This window comes from Microcaecilia unicolor, chromosome 4 (genome assembly GCF_901765095.1).
Source record: "Microcaecilia unicolor chromosome 4, aMicUni1.1, whole genome shotgun sequence".
In the NCBI taxonomy this organism is placed as follows: domain Eukaryota; kingdom Metazoa; phylum Chordata; class Amphibia; order Gymnophiona; family Siphonopidae; genus Microcaecilia; species Microcaecilia unicolor.
Window position 1 is genome coordinate 317,313,009 of NC_044034.1, and position 22,905 is coordinate 317,335,913.

Consider the following 22,905-nt stretch of genomic DNA (forward strand, 5'->3'; position numbering starts at 1 on the left):
CACAAACTTAGACCCTCATGAATTGTCCTGCGGTGAGTCTGGTTTGGAACATATTCAACCATTGTTTGATTCTCAGCAGAACAAGAAAGGTTGGCAGTTCTGTTAGCCCATGATACATTAGCAATTTCTTAGAACCATGGACCACCGACTCCTCTTATTTCTAGAGTGCTTCAGAAGGTATTACAAGACAAAGCTTCAATTGTTTTCATGGCCCCCTTTGGCCTTGACAGATCTGGTTACTATATAGCTCACCATATTTAGTACAGGATCTACCAATCCAGGGCCTCCCTGCTGACTGAATGGGTTGTCAGTTTCCTGCACTCCAGTCTAAATTCCCTGGTTCTTAACATGGAAATTGAAAGGCATGTGACTTACCTCTTTATCAGTTTTCCAGGCTGTCTTGGAGTCCTCATAGCCACTAAAAAGCCTGCTACTAGGAAGTCGTACTGTTCAAAATGGACATACTTTTCCAGTTGGTATGCTGAGTCTCCAAATCCCTCGACCTACCCTATTCTAGGCCACCTCAACTACCTTTGGCACCTTTCTGAGTTAAGTCTCAAGGGTAATTCTGTACATTTTCATCTGTTTGCTATTGCAGCTTATTACAAGCAAGTCAGTAGCATATTGCTATCCTTGCATCCTGTTAGAACGATTCCTGTAGGGCCTCTTGACACACTAAACCATCCTTACAAAATCAGCTTCCACTATGGGATCTCAATGTGATTCTCTCTGAGCTAACTCTGTCTCCTCTCTAAGCCCTTGGGACAAGCTAGCCTTAAATACATGTCTTGGAAAATTCATTCTGACAGCCAGAAGAGTAAGTGAATGTCAAACCCTTGTCCATTACCCCCCCCCCCCTCCCTCTCCACACAAACACACACTCAAATTTTTTTCCCAACCAAGTAGTGCTATGCACCTGTCCTATATTTTTATGAAGGATTTTGTCAATTCCATAAGAACCAAACCATCATTCTGCCACTCTTCTCTAAACCATGCTACCCACTGCAGATGAGCCCTTCCTTCCAACACCTAGAGCACACAAAAATGTTCTTGGCTTTTTGTCTCAATCCTAATAATGTAGACCTTAGGGTGGCAAAACAGGCTCTCTCCCGTTGGATTGCAGACCACACTGACTATCCTAATCTTTGGTTGGCATACTTCTATTGCCAACCTGAGATCGGCATCCATAATGGACATTTATAGAGTGGTGACTTAATCATTTGTTCATACCTTCACCAAACAGTACTGTCTAGTCTTCTCTCAGGACAGTGGTTTTGGACAATCTGTACTTCAGAACTTATTTATCCTGACTTCCAACCATCCTTAATTTATACCTGGATTGGCCAAAGAATAATATGTTCAGGGTAACCTTCAGCTTGGCAATCCCCCATATATGGGTGCATATCCCTTGTTTGTCCACAGAGAAGATTGCTTACCTGTAATGAAGATTCTCCATGGACAGCAGCCATACTAATCCTCCTTCCATTCTATGTAGGCCTCTATATCCAGCCTTTCATTGACTGATCGAAGACCAGGATGGGTGGGAGTGCAGGAAATGCTCGGGAAGCCATTTAAGACCTCCTGGGTTTAGAAATATCAGCTTATATCCACTGGGAGCTGTAAAATATGACATATGTATGTATATCTTGTGCTTGATATACACAAAGGGAGTGCTCCTGAGCATTTACAATAAAGCAACAAAATTCCAAAGAATACGTGCAGCTATATTCCTGTTTTGTCCATGGAAAAACTACTATATATAGGTAAGCAATCTCATTTTCTTCATAGACAACAAGGTAAGTCATACAGTCTTTTCCATCTACCTGATCTGATATAGACTGAAGGAACCTACGAGTGGCAGAGGTGTAGAAATTCCCCATCGTGCTTAGAAAAGGTTCTAGTCTCTTTCAGTTGTGAGACAGCCTGTGTTGGCTCCATATGAATGAGATTACCCTCATGTGTATAAAATCCTTCTGTCTATGGAGAATCCAGTTAAAGTTAAGCATTGTTACTTTTTGGGACTTGTACAAATCAACAATAAATATCAAGCAAAATGTTAACACATTCCATGAATATTTTTCTTGAAGGTTTGAGTTATATTCAATTCTTTCTGATAGTGAATATGTCTTTGTTACGTTTTGTAGCATATTTTAATGTGTGTTCTGTAACTTGTTGCACCTAGCTCTACAGGTAGCATTTGGTTCCCTTTATCGCGATGATGTTTTGATAAAGCCCAGCAGAGTTATTTCCATCCTGGCAGCAGCCTGCATGCTGCAGCTGGTGAGTATAAGAACTGCCTGACTTGAAAAGAATGATGTTCCATCAGTAGCATTTTTCTCTTAGAATAAATACCCCTCACATTTATCTGAAACTAGAATCTGTTCCATTGAAGATGAAATAGAAAACATCTGTTGGAAGGCATACATTTTAAATGTCCTTTTATTTTATTTTTTTTACTGCAAGTTAATCTAATTAAAATTGTGGGAACAAATTTGCGTCAAATCTTGTTCTTCATAAGTGTGTTGGTATAGCACTGAAGATTTCCGTCTTTAAAAATATTGAAACTTTTTTGTTTTGGAGGGGAGTAGGGCTTGAAAGTTCTTTTTGGTTGCTATGGGCTTCCAGCTCAGTTTGAATCAGCCTTTGCTGAAGGTAACAGTGCTATGCGCATTCATTCATAACTACCTAGCATTTTTATTCTTCCACCTCCATGTCTAGCCCAGCCATATCAGTGAGTCTTTGGGCCTGGGGTTACAGACTGCAGTTCCATTTGAAGTTTGGTAAAGCATGCTGGTGGTTTACTACTAAATGATGGTTAAGATTTTCTCCTCTTCCCTGGAACTGTGTATGCTACCTCTGCATCTCCTTTTGACGACTTTAGCTCCCATTTTTAGAGACAAACCGGGTTGTGATGAGGGCAATACTCGGAACACATGGCATTACTACAGGAAAGCCAAATTAAATACAAAAAAGGGGGGGGGGAATTTAATACCCTCCCATCAAAAAGTATACAACCACAAACCAATAAATGGGAGCTGGAGAACATATGGTATTAATCCATTACTGAAATATATTCACTATTATAACTTAACTGCTCCAAACTGTATGCTAGAATTGATTAGTTTACTATCATCAGTCAGATCAGCTACAGCTAGAAAGCCACTGCTGTTAAAATTTCCTAGTCAAAAGGGATGTCGTTTGAAAACCTGTTTTTTCATCTAGCTTTGCTTACCTTGCTGCACATGTATGGAATGCCTTCCCATTCAAATAAGAACAATTACAAAATATGATCCTTTCCGAAAACAACTGAAGGCTTGTTCTCTTTAACAAATTATTAACTTAGGTTTTATCTGATGAAATTCTCAGGTTTTTTTTTTTTCCTCCTGAGGCTGTCTGGTCTTAGCTTGTAAGCCATATTGAACTTGAATGGCTTTTGTGGAATATAAGAAGAGTGTTGGTATTGTAACGCCAAATCAACTGTTCATTTACAAATCATTGTTCACCCTGTTCGGGTGTTGTGTTCCCCATAGGCTCCCCGGCTTTCCAAAAGTTCTCCCTTCGGCAGCATATATCCCAAATAATAATGATAATTCTAATAAAATTAATTCAGTTGATCTGGCTAGCTTCATGCCCTTTGTCAGGGGTTAATACTATTTTAATGTACTCAGAGAATTTCCCTCTAGGTGCACCCAGAGTGCCGGGGGCAACAGATATGGTGGCGCCCCGGGTCAAGGTAGGCTGAGGCAGTTGGGCAGGCCAGTGTACGTCTGCCATGGGGTAGGGTGTGCTGACGGCACATGCTGTGTGGCCTTCAGAGCCAGCAACTGAACAGGGGTACTGGATTATTTTTCTAGTGTGTAAATGTGGCTCATTCACTCTGTTTGCCTTTCCCTCGGTGAGAATTTTCCAGGTGGTATTCTGTTCCCAATCCCTTCTCTCTCCCCTCCCCCCCCCCCCTTCAGCACAAAAAATGGATTTATTCAGACCCATCCTTGGAGTGGTGCTGGCATCAGAGGTGTATCCGGCGGTTCTGGACCTCAAGCAGGTGTACTTGTTCCTTTTTAGTCCCCCCCCCCCCCAACTGGCATGCTTTTCGCCTTGTAAGTCTAGGGCATCTTTTTCAATTTCAAACCTTTTCTAAGGTTGTGGTTGTGGTAGCCACCTTCCTGAGAAAAGAGGTAATCGGAGTGCATTCTTTTCTAGATGACTGGCTACTCATGGCCTCGTCAGAACAGTAAAGTTGTCAAGTGACTACCCAGTTATGGCACTTTTGTAATCTTGAGGTTGGGTTGTCAATCTACACAAGAGTCATCTGTTCCCAAACAGACTTTGGAACATCTGGGAGTACGATTCAACATGACCCGGGGCTAGTTGTCTTTTTCAAAATGGAGAAGACACATGCTTCAAGAGCAAATTTGCTGCTTGTTGTGAATTCTGAAAGCTTGGGATTATGTTCAGGTGCTGGAGGTGATGTCTTGGGCCAGAACTCGCATGCATCCGTTCCAGCAGCCTTTCTTGTCCCGGTGGTCACCAGTTTCTCAGGACTGCCATTATCGTCTCATGTGGGGACCTCTGTCAAAGCACAGTATGTTGGTGTGGCTTCAACAGAACAAGCTCTTCCAAGGGGTGTCTCTGGCTTCTCTTTGGATAGCTGTAGTCACAGATACCAGCCTGACAGGTTGGGGAGCCCACTGTCTTCAACACACTGCTCGAGGTCTATGGAGGCACATGGCAGTGCTGTGGCAGTCCTGTTGGCACTTGCTCAGAGCAGCGCACAATTCTGTTCAAGCCTTTCAATTTACTGTGGAAGACAAACCAGCTCAGGTTCTCTCAGTCAACATGATGGCAGAGGATTCCATCAACAAAGGAGGGAGGCACTCGCTGTCTTCCTCTGGCAATGGAAGCACACCTTTTATTTCACTGGGTGGAAAGGCATTTGCAAAAGCTTTCAGCTGCCCATCTAGTGGAAACTCGCTCAGTGGGCAAGCAGCTTTCCGCAGCAGGATCTTCCTGGACCGAATTAGCACTGGACACTTTCCAGTTGGTAACTTGGAGGTGGGGCACTCTCTTAATAGATCTCATGGCGTCGTGTCACACTGTCAGAATTTCCAGATTCTTCGGCAGACAGGAGGTCAGTTCAGAAGGCATAGATACTCTTCTTCATCCTTGATTGGAGTTGACACTGCTTTGTGTTGCCACCATGGCCTCTAATAGGATGAGTTCTTCAGAGTCCTTCATCGTCAGGAGTTGGTCATTTGGTTTGTTCCTGATTGGCCCAGAAGGCCGCTGTATGCATGCTTGATTTGCTGTCTGCTAGGCAACCGTTTGCTGTCCTCTGAGTCCCAGACTCCTCCATCAGGGTCCCATTTGGATGGAGGATCCGTCTTGCTTTGGTCTTGCCTGGATCTTGAGAGCCAAAATGGAGAAGGAAAGGATATGCTAACGATACCCTTGCAATTTTACTTCTGTCAAAATTCTCAACTTTAGCCGAGTATGCTTGTCTGGTGAGTTTTGAAGCATGGTCTCTATTTCGGGCCTCTTTGCCATACATATTAGCCTTCTTGCAGGATGGTCTTAGGCCTCATGCCTGTTACCGGGGTTACATTACAGATTCTTCATTCACTTCTCATCCAGATGTGGTTCTTTTTTTGTAAGGGGCTCGTTGACTTGTCCCGAGTGGAACCTTAGCGTGGTTCTTCAGGTTCTTAAAAAAAACCCAAAAAACTCCCTTTGATACTCTGAAGCAGGCTACTTTGAAAGTTCGTCCTCTCAAACCTCTCCTTCAAGTAGCTGTTTCCTTGGCTCGGGCAGATATCTGTTCCTTCCTTTCTCGGATTCAAGAGTGACTATTTGTACCTTTCCTTTTTGTCTTCCCAGGGTTGTTTTGGCTTTTCATCTTAGCCAGCGTCTTTCTGTCCTCTTTTATGGAAGGGGATTGCAAGACGGATTTTCACTTGCTCATTGTCTTGATGTTTGTCAAGTGTGTCTCCGGTATTTGCAAGCTACAAACGCTCTCAGAGGGGTCCGATCATCTTTTTTTTTTTGGGGGGGGTGGGGGGGGGGTCCTGAATTGGGGCTATGCAGCATGTAAGGCAATTATTCCTTGCCGGATTAAGGAGCATATTGCCTCTGTGTACCTTCTTTCTGGCAAGCATCTGCTGGCTTCCCTTTGAGCACATTCCGCCCTACAGACTTCTTGGGCGGAATGATGAGTTTTTTTCCCTCCCTTAAAGGTGTATGTAAAACAGCTACTTGGTTCTCATTGCATCCTTTTTCCAAGCATTATCATCTGGATGTAGTGGCTCAGAGTCTTCTTTCAGACATCTGGTGCTCTCTGCGGTAATTTTGGATTCTCATTCTATATAAGGACTGCTTTGCTACATCCCACAAGTCTCTGGATTCTTCTGCTGGAGGTGCTAAGGAAGGAGAAATTATGTCTTACTTGATAATTTTCTTTATTTTAACCGCAGCAGGTGAATCCAGAACCCCATCATTCTTTATTGTTCTGTTCTCATGGCTTGTTCATTTCTCTGTTTAGGGTAATGGCTCACTTTGTTGTTAAAAAGTGTTGGGGTGTTTTTTTTGTTGCTGTTTTCTCCTGTTCATGCTGCTGCTTCTGTGTGAGGAAGAGGACCTATTATGACTCTTTATTCCTTCTGCTTTATGAGAAATACTGACTAACCAAGGAGCATACCGTCCTATAAGACAAAATTCAGTGCTCTATCTCCACCTGCTGGTAGATGGTCACATCCCAGAAGTCTCTGGATTTATCTGCTGCGGTTAAAGGAAAGGAAATTATCAGGTAAGACGTAATTTCTCCATGCAAACTATCCAGTGCACTGTGAATAAAACACTTAAAAAAAAAAAGTTCAGAAAATGTGATGCAGACAAATCTTAGGTCACTTATCTGTAACGGCACTTGTACATTTCTAACTTATGTTTACGTTTATATTTGAATTTGTGTGAAAATTAACAATAATTTTGAAATGAACAGTTGATTTGGAGTTCATTAAGTTATAACATCAAATATGTTTCGGAAATGTGTCGATACCATAATTGTCCATCTCCCATTTATTGCTTTTTGATTGCTACCGAAAATCCATTTTAGATCTGCTCTCTTGTATAATTGAGATGTGAAGGCTTTTTATGTGTATTGAAGCACTAGTTGAGTGCCAGAGGAAGGCATGGTTTTTCTTGCTGTTCACAAGTGATATTGCACCATGATGCTTCAGCCTTTTTCCTCTCAAGCAGATAGGGCTAACAAAGATCCCGTTTTTGGAGAATTTTATTTCCCAAAGGCTTTTTTTTTTCCTTAGGATGGTTTAATACAGCAATGCGGTGAGACAATGAAGGAAACAATCAGTGTGAAAACAGTGTGTTGCTATCACACTGCAGCAGGAACCTACGGACTAGACTCTGTGAAGAAAAAGTAAGAATTAGATTTTGTATACCACTTTTCCATCATATGGTCTAATTAAAATTGTTTATATACAACTTCTAGACCTAAACCCCATATAATTTGGGTTGACATGGAGTAAATATGGAGTCCCTTCCCACTTGCCTTCAGATATATAAAGATGAAAAAATAATTCAGTAAGCGTCTGAGTCTTCCTATGTTAAAATTTTGTCACCAAAACATATGTCATCAAGGTTTTTCTTTCATAATTAGGTGTCTGCAGTGGCTGCTGAATAATCTGATGACACATCAGAGTGTTGACCTTTTTAAAGAACTCAGGTAATATTAGCACCTTCATGATAAATCAAAATAATAAAAACAATTTATCACACACTTTTCCACTGTGGTGTTCAAGGCCAGAGATACAGCAGATTAAATTACTGTTACTTCTGTTCTTTCTTTAGTTATTGTCCATGCCAGTGCAGGCCACACAAGTGGCTTTTGTTCCCCCACCAGCAGATGGAGACAAAAAAGAAAAACTTGGAGCTATCTGTAGTACCCTGTTTCCTGTAGGTGGTGCATACATGTGGTCTGGTGTAGCAGGATAACTAGACCTCAAAAGCAGTGGTCTTCAGGCTATTCTCTACTGACAGAGTAAGTTCCTGATTGAGTTCCCAGGGCAGCGCTCCTTGGGCTGTTTCAGTTGAACAAGCTCCCAGTTTTGGCCCTTTTTAGGGCTTCTACCGACAGCGGCCCTCTGATTGAGCAGCGATTGGAAAGAAGTCTGGATCAGGAAGTTTGAAGCTTATCTCCCAAGAGACTACTTTAATTTCTCTTATAGCCCCATCTACAGAGAAAAGGGTGCAACTAATGTATTCCTTATTGTCCATGCCAGACCACTCCAGACAAATGGGATATGGCCCCTTCCAAACAGATGGAGCCAGGAAGTGGGGTGGAGGTTGGTGCTGTCTTTGGCTCCTCAACATTTCTCTGGCTGTAGCAGATGGTGCAGTCTTGTGGCCTAATCCAGCAAGTATGAGTAGACTGCTCCCAGGAACGCTGTAAGTCCATATTCCCAGTGGAGCACAGACTGAGTCTGAGGGATGATGCAGCCTTTGAGGCTTTTCTTTCCCTCCTTTGACAAAGGGTGCTAAATCTGGTGGGTGCCAATCCCTCCCCCCTCTTGATCCTTCTGGGGATTGTGGCTATCCTTCTCCTCTTCTCTTGGAAAGGGGTTAGAGATATGCTCCCTGAGCGCTAGCTAATTAAAGTTGTTTCGAAGAGGAAGAAAAAAACAAAACAAAAATCATTCATTGCAACTTCTTCAGCCTTCTTCCTGCTCTGCTATGGTGCTGTGTTGGATTGAGACTAATTCAGGGAGTTACTCTTCTGTTTTCCTTCATTTGTTTCCAGTGTGTCTAAGGAAAGTGACTTGTTGCAGGTAAATCTTGGCTGTTCAGTGTGTCTATGGGCGCATTTGACCATGCTTGGGAGCAGGCAGGCAAGTAGGTGCCAGGTAGGTTGGTGCGATTGTGGAGATTTAGCACCTAGCCAAATGCATAACTGGACATGTTCCCTAGATTGAGCTGTGGCCCATACTAGGTGTGTGGGGTAAGCCCCGGTGAGTACTCCGATTTTGAAGGGATCACCAGCCTTTTTATTGCCACTTTGCATTAAAAGGGCCCGGCATGTATTTTTAATCTCCCTCTTTCCTTCTGCTACATATATACCCTCAGGCATGATAGCAGAGAGCTGGAGATGCACAGGCTGAGTTATGTTCAGCAGGTGGTATCACATTCATGTCAGAACTCTATTCTCCCCACTTCCTCCTAGCTAGGGGAGCAATAGTGGGATCAGCCTGCAGATCCTAGCTCTCTGCCTGTCTACATGTGAAGCTTCCCAGAGTAAATTTAAATCCAGATTAAGCTCATAATTCATGATGTTTCTGCAGCTCTAGAATAAAAGAAATTCCTGGGATATCTGCTTCAGCAACACCTTCAGGTTCTACTTTGAACCCTTCATGGTTGTAATTGTGGCTTTGCAAGGCTGGAACCACAGGTTAACTTCAGTAGGGTTTAGGATATTAGAGCATTCCACTGACTGGGATAGGGGAAGGGGTTATTTAGGGAAGAGAAGCTGTTGACTTTTATTTTTCTAAGGATTGAGCTCTGGGTAGCCTGGGGATTCTATCTTCCTGGGTGGTCATATGCCCCCCCCCCCAATCCTTCCTGAGACATTTGACAGATGGAAGGTGAGATCTTCTCAGGCTGTGATACCTGGTTCTAAGTGACCAAGGGTTTTATATTCCTGTTGAAGGAAGGGGGATGTTCTTAAATTAAAACCATAATTAGAGAGCAGCACAGCATTCAGAGTTCTCTCCATGGTAGAAATATATTTTTAAGTCACTCTTTAAACAATTTTTTTGTAGTCTCTCATTCTAGGCAGACATATGCAGTGGCTGCAGATTGAGGTATCCCCTAGATGAGGCCATGTTTCCTATTTTTGTTTAAGGTAACCTGGGTAGCTAGGGGTTCCCATTTGTAAGAATTCTGCTTATCCTTGGAGAAGGCGAAGTTACTCACCTGTAGCAGGTGTTCTCAGAGAACAGCAAAAAACTCTCAACTCTTCTTGTAGTTGAATTCTGTAATTTGTGTGCATATGCATGGGGAACGTTGCTGCATGGTCTTTGTTAGAATGACTGCCCCCATCTGAAAGAGTATACATCCTGCTGTCCTCAGAGAATGCCTGCTACAGGTGGAACTTTGTTTTCTACAGTTTTGGAACCCCCTGTACTGAGTTCTTTTCATGATGATTTTGTTTTTCCTAGTTTCTGAAGCATAGGGAAGCCCTCTTTCTCCTAAGAAAAATGTGGTCTTGTGGCCTTGGATATCATGGGTCAAGACCTCACTCCCAGAGCCCAGATCTTTTGTTGTGACATCCTCCCCTGAGAGTGGTTCTTTTTGCAGCTTCTAGGCTCTAGAACAATGGACTAGTGTTTTGTACCTTGGACTCAAATGTCTGTCTCTCTGGGTCAGACCCCTTTCATGGTGACTTCTATTAGCCCAGTGTCACAAGGTTACATTCTCTTCTCTAGGGTGACTGGAAGGATCCTGAGCAGGTGACTTTCTCAGTTGTCTCTGGCAGGGAGTGGATTGGGAGTCCTCTTCAATATTATTTAGCACTATAAGAGCTGAACCTGATAATCAGGACCACTATTGTCATTTCAACTACCTCCGACTCACAGCTCTTTTCCCAGACTAACTACCAGCAGGTCCAAGTCTAGGCTGAGGACTAGAATCCGCTATCTATAGCACTCCAGCAATCCTGGCCTCTAGCTTGGGAGAAGGCAGTTGAGTGTGCAAGTAAGACAACGCTATATTTACTGATGGGAGCATAGCCGAGGGAAAGTAGTAGCTCTCAGGTGCCCTGTTACATATGTCAGAGTTAATCTGGGATAGAGTTTCCCCTGTGGGACCTGGCAGCGGCACACATGACTGACGGTTATTGCTAGATGAATTCTGAGCCAAATATGTTTGGGACCCTGAAGTGTAAGGACTAGAAGAATCTGCTGTGACTCTACTAGGGATCAAATGGGGCACATCTATGAGCATACCTCATATCAGTCTCGTGGATCTCCAGGAGAAGTAAGTTCTTCAGCCAAAGAAAGAAAGCAAGAGCCAGGGGATGAGGAAGGCTGGATATCCTGACAGAACAGGACTGATATCAGTCTGCTTCCCATGTACCTGCTAGAAGCCTGGATATTCCCAGATTTCTTTTCTGAAGAAGCCAGTCAGAGTGCTTCATCTCCCCCCCCCCCCCTCCCCCCCCGTCAGATGATTCCTTCCATTCACTTTTACATCATTGGACTTTGGGAAAGTAGGGCATCATAAGAATGCCTTAGGTGATACAAGCTTTTGTGGTACAAAAGAGGACTGTGTAGGAAACGTATTGGAGTTTGAAGCCTTTTGGAGTTCAGTTTTTAGGAAACACTGTTACCCCTAAGAGAACTGTATTTTTCAGCCTTTTCTTCCACAAGACAGTGGTGTGAATATAAACTCAACTCTCAGAAAAGCCAGAGGCTGTTTCTGGTGAACAGGCACAGAAGCTCACTTACTTCCATTGGAGATGGCATAGAGGCATATTTTCAAAGCACTTAGCCTTCCAAAGTTCCATAGAAACCTATGGAACTTTGGAAGGCTAAGTGCTTTGAAAATATGCCTCATAGTCTCCTCCAGGGAGCTGAGCATGTAAGACTGCTATTTGTAGCCTGGATTTAGTCCTGAGGGATCAGTCCTCCATTCCTCTGAAGTCTTGCAGGGTAACATCTTAGGTCTTGGGGCAGAGGTTGATCTCCTTAGGTAATTTTAAAGGAAAGAATGTGTCTGTGCCCAATATCACACCACCACTCTGATTGTGGAATTTTGTTCAGATGGATTAAAAAACAGTCACCAGTCAACTTTGAGATGTTTTTAAGTGTTCAGAGTCTTCTAAACTTTGGGATAGGTCTTCTTTTTTTTTCCAATTGATGTGTTTTAGAAATGCACTATGGTCTTTTAAAGCATTGATTCCAGGTGATTGTCAAGGAGATGATTACCTTTGAACCACACCAGAGTTGGCAAGCCACAGAGGGCCGACTAGCCCTCTTGATCAGAGCACAAGAGTCCTTGTAGGTAGGGTTACTGTCTTCCAGAGAATAGTTGTAGGACAGTGCTCTTGACTCTGTTGCACCCCTTTCTTCAGTTCCTCAGTATGGGTATGCGAAGCTTGGAGATTCAACACCTTAGGTGTAGATGTTCTGAGAGCTATTGTGGCTTCCTCTCACCTAGTCTAGATAGAGCTTGGGCATATCCCACTCATCTGAACTGGTGTCTTATTGATAGGGAAGAGGGAATTCTGTAGTTGCCTCAAATCCTTGAGTCCTGCCAGATCAGCCCAGAACCCTTTCATGGAATCCATGTCAGTTGAAGGTTCTAGGACTGACAAATTCAGAAAACTAACAGAGTATGTTGTAACCCACTCTGAGGATAGTTGTTTCCTAGTGTATGGAATTCTCATTCCTAGGTTAGAGACTACGACCTGATGATTTGATAGCATCAGGTTTGGTTCTGGGAGAAACTGGAAGCTTTCAGTAGTTTTAGCTTTGATAAAGGGTACTAAAGAGCTGAAAGCAGCACCAGCCACCTATAAGGGGAGTGAAATTGGCTCTGAATTGTGGGGTTTTTGGATCCATTTGCTGGCAGGGGGACGTAATCCACACATCTGAACTGGAACTGTTGAAACTAAGGTACAGAAGTGAAACGGCATTTGTGATTGGATAACATGACTCCATGCGAAGTGTGTATTTTGTTTATCTTCCAGTATAAAGATGATGAAGCAGTTAATTAGCTCTCCTGACCTCTTTGTGATGCAAGTGGAAATGGATGTGTACACTGCTCTTAAGAAGGTACTGTAGTAAAATCAATAACACTTAATTTGAATAAATCGTACAAATGCATAACATAACCTTATTTAGCTGCGCTAATGGGTTGATGATCAAAACCCTGTGCTGTTCTGAACAGCGCTGTAAAATTTAGTGCCGGAACAGTGCAGGGAAATAAATCCGTGATGGTCAAAACTAATATCATGCTTTCAAAGCACAATCCTGCCGCAGAAGTTGTTTGACAGGTCTGGGCTGTCCAAAAAATAAAATTCTGGGCCTGTCAAACCAGCCTGAACAGGGAGGGATTGGGTGTCCAGTAGACCTCCACCCCCACTATCACACACAACCCCTCCCCTGAGCAATACCTGGTGGTGGTCCAGTGGGACCCTATAGCCCCCTCACTCTGGTGGCCTGGTGCAAGCCCTCCACCCCCCCCCCCCCCGGTATCTTTAAACAGGAGGAGGGAGTAGCACTCCTGCAAATGCCGCCTTCAAAATGGCAGTGTCCTGCCCGGTGCATCTTGGGATGTGCTGGGCAGTGCTTTCCTACCATATAAGGAAGAAAGGATGCACCAGGTAGGGTGCCACTATTTTGAAGGTGGCACTCACAGGATGAGAGAGTGCTACTCCCTCCTACTACTTACAGGTATGGGGGGGGGGGGCGGGATTGAGGGGGTGGCTTTAGGCCACCAGGAAGAGGGGGGGGGGCTATAGGTATTGCATGGATGTGTATGTGTGGGGGGGCTGGAGGTCTACCAGACTCCCAACCCCTTTTGGTGTTCAACTGGGGGGGAGCACTAGGCCACCAGGGTGAGGGGGCAATAGGGTCCTGCTTGAGCACCTCGTATTGCTTGGGAGGGGGTGTGGGGGAAGCCTGTGAGCATGCAAAAGCATGCATGATAGGGTCTCCCCATTCTTCCACAATGCCCTGACAAACCCTAATGCCATCTCCAAGCTAGCATAGGGTTTGCTGCAAGAGCAGCATCTTGGTTTGGTGCGCTGCCTACTGAGCATTGGGGAGGAATAGGGATTGCCCTGTTTTGCATGCTTATTGTGTTCAGAGCCAGCAAACTCGTTGTTGCTCGCATTCACCAGCTCTGATCGTCTGTTGGGAGCAAATGTGGGTGCTAGTATGGCGCTAATGACCTCTAGCACCCGTGTTTGCTTTTGATCATTGGGGCAGAGGTATTTGGTCTATAATCCCTGCCTAACATGTTTGCATAAATGAGAACAATATGCAGTGTCTTATGACTTACTAGATAGTGAAGGCCTATGGATCTATTTAAAATATTTAATTTTTAAATATTAAATCTAGATCTGATCTCACCTAGATGTTCTCTAGGCACAAATAAGATTGTAACAATAAAACACAAAACAGATAATTTATGAGTATCCGCTTTTCTATTTGTATTTTATACTGTAAAATTAGAAGATGTGTTATCAGTCACAACCATAATACTTTTAAAAGCCATTTTTTTGTTTTAAGAAATGACTACTATTTGTGACATTTATTTAGCACAAACTGCACTTGAAGGATAAAATGGGGGGGGGGGGGGGGGGGGGGGGGGGGGGGGTGACACTGCCTACCTAATAACAAAAAGAAATGTACAGTGGCTAAATACCATCATACTTATAATGGGTTTGATCACTCAGGACAGTTTCTGTTCAACATTCTCTTGAATGGAATTCTAAAATTTTTTTATTTTTAAATCTAGTGGATGTTTCTCCAGTTAGTGCCTTCTTGGAATGGATCACTAAAGCAGCTGTTAACTGAAGCAGATTGCTGGCTTTCCAAGCGCAGAAGAGGTAAGATTTTTTTGGAAAGGTCTTCCTGAAATATTTCACTCAAGAGGATTCTCTTCTAGAGCTACTTGCAGATCTTCTGTGTATCTTATTTTTTTTATTATTTTCAAAATGTTTATTATAACAGCAAAAAACTGATAACAGCACTACACAGCAAAAAATAAACAACAAAGACATAGTAACATAGTAGATGACGGCAGAAAAAGACCTGCATGGTCCATCCAGTCTGCCCAACAAGATAAACTCATATGTGCTACTTTTTGTGTATACCTTACCTTGATTTGTATCTGTCATTTTCAGGGCACAGACCGTATAAGGCTGCCCAGCACTATCCCTGCCTCCCAACCACTGGCTCTGGGACAGACCGTATAAGTCTGCCCAGCAATATCCTAGCCTCCCAACCACCAGCCCCGCCTCCCACCACCGGCTCTGCCACCTAATCTCAGCTAAGCTTCTGAGGATCCATTCCCTCAGAACAGGATTCCTTTATGTTTATCCCACGCATGTTTGAATTCCGTTACCGTTTTCCTCTCCACCACCTCCCGTGGGACAGCATTCCAAGCATCCACCACTCTCTCTATGAAAAAATACTTCCTGACATTTTTCTTGAGTCTGCCCCCCTTCAATCTTGTATCGTGCCCTCTAGTTCTACCGCCTTCCCATCTCCGGAAAAGGTTCATTTGCGGATTAATACCTTTCAGATATTTGAACGTCTGTATCATATCACCCCTGTTTCTCCAAGAACACTCAAGCCAAATAAGATCTCCATCTTTATAGGATTCCTCCCCCCCCCACACCCATCTAAACACCCCCCAAAAACTGGTAGCAGGGAAGTACCCAAACAAAAGTACCCTTAAGAATTACATACTAAATCGAAAAGAAAGGCCTAACTCACCCAGAAAAGTTCAAATTATGAGCAGATCCCCAAATCTTTTTCTAATGACTCCTTCTGTGGATTTTAACTATCGTTTGGTGGGGGGGGTTGTTTTTTTTAGCCCGCTGCCCCCATCACCTTCAAGAAAAAGCATAAAGAGAGAACCATATTGATTCCTCCCCCTACCACGTTCTTACTGTCTAGGAGAAGCTTCATGTCTGGTGGAGTATCTCTTGACAATGAGATGGCCTGAACTTGAGCCTGTCATCCTTTTCTTGATTCAGATATCTGAGAGGCATAAAGTTTAAAATTTCTTCTGGATGGTATTGCATGCAGGTCTGATCTTTGAGGGTTGCAAGTGAAGAAACTGCCCAAGGTCCTTCACCATATCTGCTGCCACCATCTCTGCAATGGCCAAAGGGATGTAATGATGGCTCCCCCCTCTAATTTAAAGTTATGTGTATGTATGAACCACATAGAATGTTTTTGATCAGTTTTACGGTCTATAGATTGGTTAAATTATATACAGCTGGAGGGCATCATGAATTGTCCCAAATGCCAAGTTTCTTTCTAGCCCTGGTTTTACATGTATTGAAAAATGATGTTCTCTCATGTACAACCATCTGCTCCTGTGTAGATCTGGATTTAACATTGTTGAAAGGTGTGGTACATGTTTAGAGTTGTTAAAACCAAAAAAATGTATATCTATTCCAGAATTTCAGTCATCACAGGCTTGCTGCTTCCAGGTGGATAGCAACACAGGAGAGCAACCCAAGGAAGCCACACCACCTACAACATTATCAGGTTTTTTGCTTTAACAGATTTCCTTGATGCTCTGTCATGATCATAAAAGGATGTCATATGCTCTGTGGTACAGGAAAACCAAAAAGCAAAGCTCCCTTCTCATTAATGCTTACTGGCCTTTTGATCCAGGGTAAAATGAATGAGCTAAACCCAAATCAAATTTTGTATTTTGTGTTTTATATAGAGAAATCATAGAGCCAAAGGTTAATCTTACTCTATTTTGACAGATTTTGATAACGTAAGAGCTTTAAGAGATCTTCTTATGGATTGTGGTGATGGGAAGGGCCTATGAAGCCTGTAAAAGCCCAAACTTTTATTGAACCATTACAGTAGGAAAACTTCTGTTCTGTGTAGTAGCACTTCTCTCAACATACACAGCAGAGAATGTTAGTAAGAATTCTGTTAAAATTTCCATTGTTTGTAGAGTGTGAAGAGAAAAAAGTGGCATTCCTGGAATCTGCACTAGGAAGTCCATTCATGGCAGTGTTCAGACACTTGAGGTTGCAGTATATCGTCGGTGACCTTGCATCAGCAAGAATCATAGAGCGGGATGCAGTTATTCCTTCAGGTGAGACCAGCAGAAGGCAGGAAACCAGCACTAATGATATATAGTAAGGGATTTCAGATACTGTGATGCTGTACAGAACACTATTAAGGGTAAAAATCCTTTGATTCCGTGAAGGGCATACACCATGTAATAGTTTTAGTAAAATGAGCAGTTAAGATACCAATTTCACAATAATACATTAGCATGAGATGAAGTTGATCTTGAATAGTATTTTGTCTTCAAACATATAATGACATATTTTAACTAGGTTTCTGTGGCAGAGTAGCTTATCAGTTGTACAAACCAGGATTTCTATGGCTTCAGCTACTTTTTTCTGATACCGAATCTCTGTGCAAGTATTTCATTTTCCCTGGTTGAATCCTTTTTTTCTCACAAATTTTCCTATACTCTGTTTGACCTGTAGTGAATGCCTGATGATTCAGAATAAATGTATTTGATTTTACGTAGACTTTTTCTTGGTTTCTTGCATACAGATGATTTTATTGCCTAGTAGTTGCATCTTTTTTTTTCTACACTCTTTCTGTAGTGATTTAAGATCGGATTCCAATTGTTTCCTTATATTTTTTTCAAGAATTGTAAGATCGGATTCCAATTGTTTCCTTATATTTTTTCAAGAATTGTATTATTAGGTTTTAAAACAAAACAATTATTTAGCTGTGAGCTGGAGGCTACCATCAATTTGAAGTCCTAAATCTTGGGCCTTAGGATTACCCACTATACTTACCATCTGTGTAATAGCCAAGACTTTGTTTACTATAATAATTTGTACCATCAACGTTCTATGGCTGGATGGCTGGGTTTGTAACATCCTGACGTCAGCAAGCCTCCAGTGTTTCATTCACTTTCACTGTGCCGCCCTCGCGTAAAGACGAAATGACGTCAGAGGAGGGCGGAACAGTGAGAGGGAAGGAAATGCTGGAGGCGTTCTGATGTCAGGATGTTACCAACGCAAAGCAAGCAAGTGAAGGCAACGGAACGCTGGAGGGGAAGGGACGCGAGCCCAACCTGCCTGCAGGGAATGCTGGATGGGAGAGCAGGGCAGAGGAGAATCGCTTGGGAGGGCAGAATCGCGGGACACGGATGGGAGGGCAGGACAGAATCGCGGGACATCGAGGTGAGGGGAAGGCAGGGCAGAGGAGAATCGATGGACATGGATGGGAGGAGAGGAGAGAATCGTGGGACACGGATGGGGAGGACAGGGCAGAGGAGAATCACTGGACATGGAGGGGAGGGCAGAATCGTGGGACACGGAAGGGAGGGCAGAGCACAGGACAATCGCAGGACATGGAGGGGACGACAGAATCACGGGACATTGAAGGGAGGGCAGGGCAGAGGAGAATCGTTGTACATGGAGGGGAGGTCAGAATCGCAGGACATGGAGGGGATGGGAATGGAGGGAAGAATCACTGGACATGGAGGGGAGGGCAGGGGAGAGAGGAAAAATCGCTTCATCGAGAGCCTTAAAAACATAATCGCCATTACAAGATAGCCTTGCTAGCGCCCATTTAATTTTTTTGAGAAACGGGCCTTTTTTGACTGTAAATAAAAAGGAAGTGGAACTATGGAGCTGGTGGGGGAGGGGGTTGGGCCAGGGGAGGAGCAACAGGAGAAGTGGGGGCTGCATTAGGCTGTACAGTGACTATATTTTGTGCTCTGCTTTAGGCTCATCCCCTAACCTCTTCCTGCAGGTTGCCTGGAAGGGAGGGGCTGGAGCACAATACCTCTGCTGCTCTGGAATCTGTAAAGAAGTGGTGGGACTGCATTCCAGGCTTTCCCCTAGAAGTTAAACCCTGGTAAAATGCTAAGATTTGCCTTTTATTTAAAATGGTATATAACGTTAAACTTGTAACAGAAGGTAAAAGGCTGTTTTGATTGGTAAAGTACATTGAGGGAAGGTTTGTTAAGGGTAGTCATGAAGCAACATGGATATGCATTTTTAATAAGACCATTTGAAAACTCATATAAGACCAAATGATAGTATTGAAGCTTTATAAAGAATACTTTGTGTTGTAAATTTTTATTCATATATATAATATAAAAAGAAATTGTGGGCTTAAGTCCATGGGTGGTTATCTAAAAGAAACAATTTTCACTGATTTCACTGTCAGCAAGAAGAAGGATTGATTCAGGCACAGAAGTGGGCAGCGACATCTAGTATTAGGATAGAACAGCTCTCCCAGAGCTCAGAAGTTATGAGCATGCATAGCATTTCCTTCAATTTTGTTTGTTCACAGTGCTGAACAGTTGTGAAACAAAGCTCTTTGGGGTTTGTGGGTGGGGGGGGGGGGGGGGGGGGGGTGTTTCCGCTTCCAGGTTTCAATGTTTTTTCTTGTATTTGTCATTTCTTTATTTTAGTTGAAAACAATTATTTCTTCATTTCTCAATTGCTGCAGGACTGTGGCTCAGGCAAAGCTAAGATTCAGGCCCTGTCCAACCTGTGGAATAAAAATTAGAAGCTGTGACACCAATAGATGACACCATTTGTCTGGGCTTTAACCATTAAAAGGAGGATCACAAACATTTGGCCTGCATGTTCTGTGAACCCAGAAAAACTGTCTCAGTTGGCTCTGAGGCTATTAAAAGGCAGAGCAGAGGCTCTTGAAAGGCCAAGATTGGCTTAGTCCAGGTCTTTCTTTGCTAATGTCTCTATTCCCTAATACATTGGCTTGAAAAGGCCACATTGTTGAAAGGACAGCACCAGTTTTGGCAGAAACTTCTCAACCTAAAATGCACAGGTCTGAGCAGAAGGAGCTTGCTGAACTGCATGACTCGAAGGCTGTTGCAAAGTGTCATCATTTCAGCAACGATAATCATAATCATAAGTACATAAGTAGTGCCATACTGGGAAAGACCAAAGGTCCATCTAGCCCAGCATCCTGTCACCGACAGTGGCCAATCCAGGTCAAGGGCACCTGGCATGCTCCCCAAACGTAAAAACATTCCAGACAAGTTATACCTAAAAATGCGGAATTTTTCCAAGTCCATTTAATAGCGGTCTATGGACTTGTCCTTTAGGAATCTATCTAACCCCTTTTTAAACTCCGTCAAGCTAACCGCCCGTACCACGTTCTCCGGCACAAGAAGTTGTAAGCTGCTTCCACTGCACATAAGTCCTAATTCTGGTACTATCTAAGCTCCAGTCACATCTGGCAAAAGTCAGTCTCCCGTACTACTCTCTGTAGAGAGAATTCCAGAGCAGAACTGGCACAAATATCTTCCTCTTCATCTATGAGTGCAGAATTCTAGATTGTCAGTTCCTGTTTGACACAACTCCACCAAACTAGATCTTAAACCTTGGTTCTGGTGACCATGGCTGATGGTCTTCCCTTCAGTTTCCTTGCCCTTATTGGAGCAGTGCCATTATTTTTTGCAAAAAAAAAAAGTTTTGAGTTTACAAAGGATTAGTTTCAAGGGTTGGGATCACACTTATTGAGTGAGAAGTGACAAAGATAGAGGTAACTGTCGTTCATTCTGGGGATTTGAGCATGATCACTGGTAAGGTGAGGAAGGATACAACAAAACTTGAGGAATCGTTTAGTTTATAACAGCTAAGATTTAATGGTAAAATAATGCTGTCGTACATTAGTGGAATGCAGAGCGTGGTATGAGAAGTAACGGTGTTGGATCCATTGGGAAACAGTGATTATAATATGATCAAATGAGCTGATATCTGGCGTGTAGTCACTAAAGAAATCTACTGTAGCAGAATTAATTTTTCAAAGGGATGACTATGACAAAATTAGGAAAATGGTTAAAAAGAAGTAAAAGGGTCGGTCTCAAAGGTTAGGACTTTAAATCAAGCGTGGACGTTTAAAAATACTATTGAGGAAGCCTAGACCAGATGTATTCCACAAAGGTGGAAAGAAGAGCAAATGACAGCATGATTAAAAGGTGAAGTGAAAGAGGCTATTAGAGCCAAAAGAGCATCCTTCAAAGAATGGAGAAAGGATCTGAATGAAGAAAATGAGAAGCAATATATTGGTGCTTTGAATCTAGCTTGACACTGCTTAAAGAAGTCTAAAAGTGAATATGAAGAAAACTTGCCGTGGACACAAAAACTCATAGTATCAACTCTTTTTCAGGTATTTCAGAAGCAGCCTGTGAGGGAATTTGTGGGAGCATTATATCATGAAGGAGGAAAGGGCACTTAGGGAGGACAAGGCCATAGTGGCGAGATTGAATTAATTCTTTGCTTCGGTCTTCACAGAACAAGATGTAAGAGATCTACCTGTACTGAAAATGGTTTTCAAGGGTGAAGATGCAGAGGAACTTAAAGAAATCTTGGTGAACCTGGAAGACGTACTGAGCTAAATTGACAAGTTAGAGTGATAAATCACCTTGACCAGATGGCATACATCCCAGGGTACTGAAAGAGCTCGATCATGAAATTGCTGATCTATTAGTGATCTGTAACCTGTCATCAAAATCATCCGTAGTACCTGAAGATTGGAGGGTGGTCAATGTGATGCTGATTTTTAAAAAGGGTTCCAGGGGTGATCTGGAAAATTACAGACTGGTAAGCCCGACCAGTGCTGGGGAAAATAGTAGAAACTATTATAAAGAATAAAATTATGGAACACACAGACAAACATGGATTTAGCCAAGGAAACTCTGCCTCACCAGTTTGCTTCATTTCTTTGAAGGCATAAATAAACATGTGGATAAAGGTGAACCAGTTGATGTAGTGTATCTAGATTGTCTGAAAACATTTGACAAAGTTCCTCATGAAACTCCTGAGAAAATTAAAAAGTCATGGGATAGGAGACAATGTCCTGTGGATTAGGAATTGGTTATTGGACAGAAAACAGAGAGTAGGGTTAAATGGCCATTTTTCTCAACAAAGGAGGGTGAATAGTGGAGTGCCACAGAGATCTGTACTGGGACTGGTGCTATTTAACATATTTATGAATGATCTGGAAAACAGAACGACAAGTGAGGTGATTTAAATTTGCAGATGACACAAAACTATTCAAAGTTATCAAAACACATGCGGATTGTGAAAAGATCTTAGGAAACTGGAAAACTGAGCATCCAAATGGCAAATTTAAATTTAATGTGGACAAATGCAAAGTGATGCATATTTGGGAAGAATAATCCGAATCATAGTTACCAGTTGCCAAGTGTCCACCTTAGGAATCAGCACTAAAGAAAAAGATCTAGGTGTCATTGTAGAAAATACGGTGAATTCTTCTGCTCAGTGTGTGGCGGCAGCCAAAAAAACAAACAGTACACTAGGATTTGTTAGGAAAGGGATGCAAATTAAGACCAAGAATATTATAATGCCTCTGTAGCTCTCCATAGTGCAACCTCACCTTGATTATTGCATCAGTTCTGGTCACAGTATCGCAAAAACGATATAGTGGAATTAGAAAAGGCTCAAAGGAGAGCGACCAAAATGATAAAGGGGATGGAATTCCTCACATATGAGGAAATGCTAAAGAGGTTAGGGCTCTTCAGCTTGGAAAAGATGTATGTGAGGGGGGATGTGATTGAGGTTTATAAAATCCTGAGTGGTGTAGAACAGGTAAAAGTGAATCGATTTTTTTTTCACTGTTTCAAAAAGTACAAAGATCAAGGGATACTCAATGAAATTATATAGAAATAGTTTTTAAAACAAATAGGGGAGAGGTTTTTTTTTTTTTTTTACTCAAAGATAGTTAAGCTCTGGAACTCGCTGCCGGAGGATGTGGAAACGGCAGTTAGTGTATCTGGGTTTTAAAAAATTTTGGACAAGTTCTTGGAGGAAAAGTCCATAGTTTGCTATTGAGATGGACATGGGGGAAGCCGTTGCTTGCCCCGGGATTGGTGGCATGGAATGTTCCTACTAATTGGGATTCTGCCAGATACTTGTGCTGAATTGGCCACTAGTGGAAGCAGGCTACTGGGCTAGATAGATCATTGGTCTAACCCATTAGTAATGGGTGATTTCAATTACCCCGATACTGACTGAGTAAATGTAACATCGGGGCACGCTAGAGAGGTAAAATTCCTTGATGAAATCAAGGACTGCTTTATGGAGCAGCTGGTACAGGAGCCGATGAG

The 22,905-nt window shown here is 42.7% G+C and overlaps 1 protein-coding gene across 3 annotated transcripts in view; it reads left to right on the plus strand.

Moving 5' to 3' along the window:
• Positions 1-22,905, plus strand: part of GMCL1 (germ cell-less 1, spermatogenesis associated) — an 82,401-nt gene that overhangs the window by 18,553 nt on the left and 40,943 nt on the right. For 2 of the 3 annotated variants that reach the window (XM_030201893.1, XM_030201895.1), the window contains exons 5-11: positions 2,183-2,280; positions 7,317-7,429; positions 7,670-7,735; positions 12,755-12,839; positions 14,530-14,620; positions 16,206-16,295; positions 16,720-16,863. In XM_030201893.1, the coding sequence (XP_030057753.1) occupies positions 2,183-2,280; positions 7,317-7,429; positions 7,670-7,735; positions 12,755-12,839; positions 14,530-14,620; positions 16,206-16,295; positions 16,720-16,863 (687 nt within the window). The remainder of the gene's footprint in view (positions 1-2,182; positions 2,281-7,316; positions 7,430-7,669; positions 7,736-12,754; positions 12,840-14,529; positions 14,621-16,205; positions 16,296-16,719; positions 16,864-22,905) is intronic. The other variant, XM_030201894.1, reaches the window with a different exon arrangement.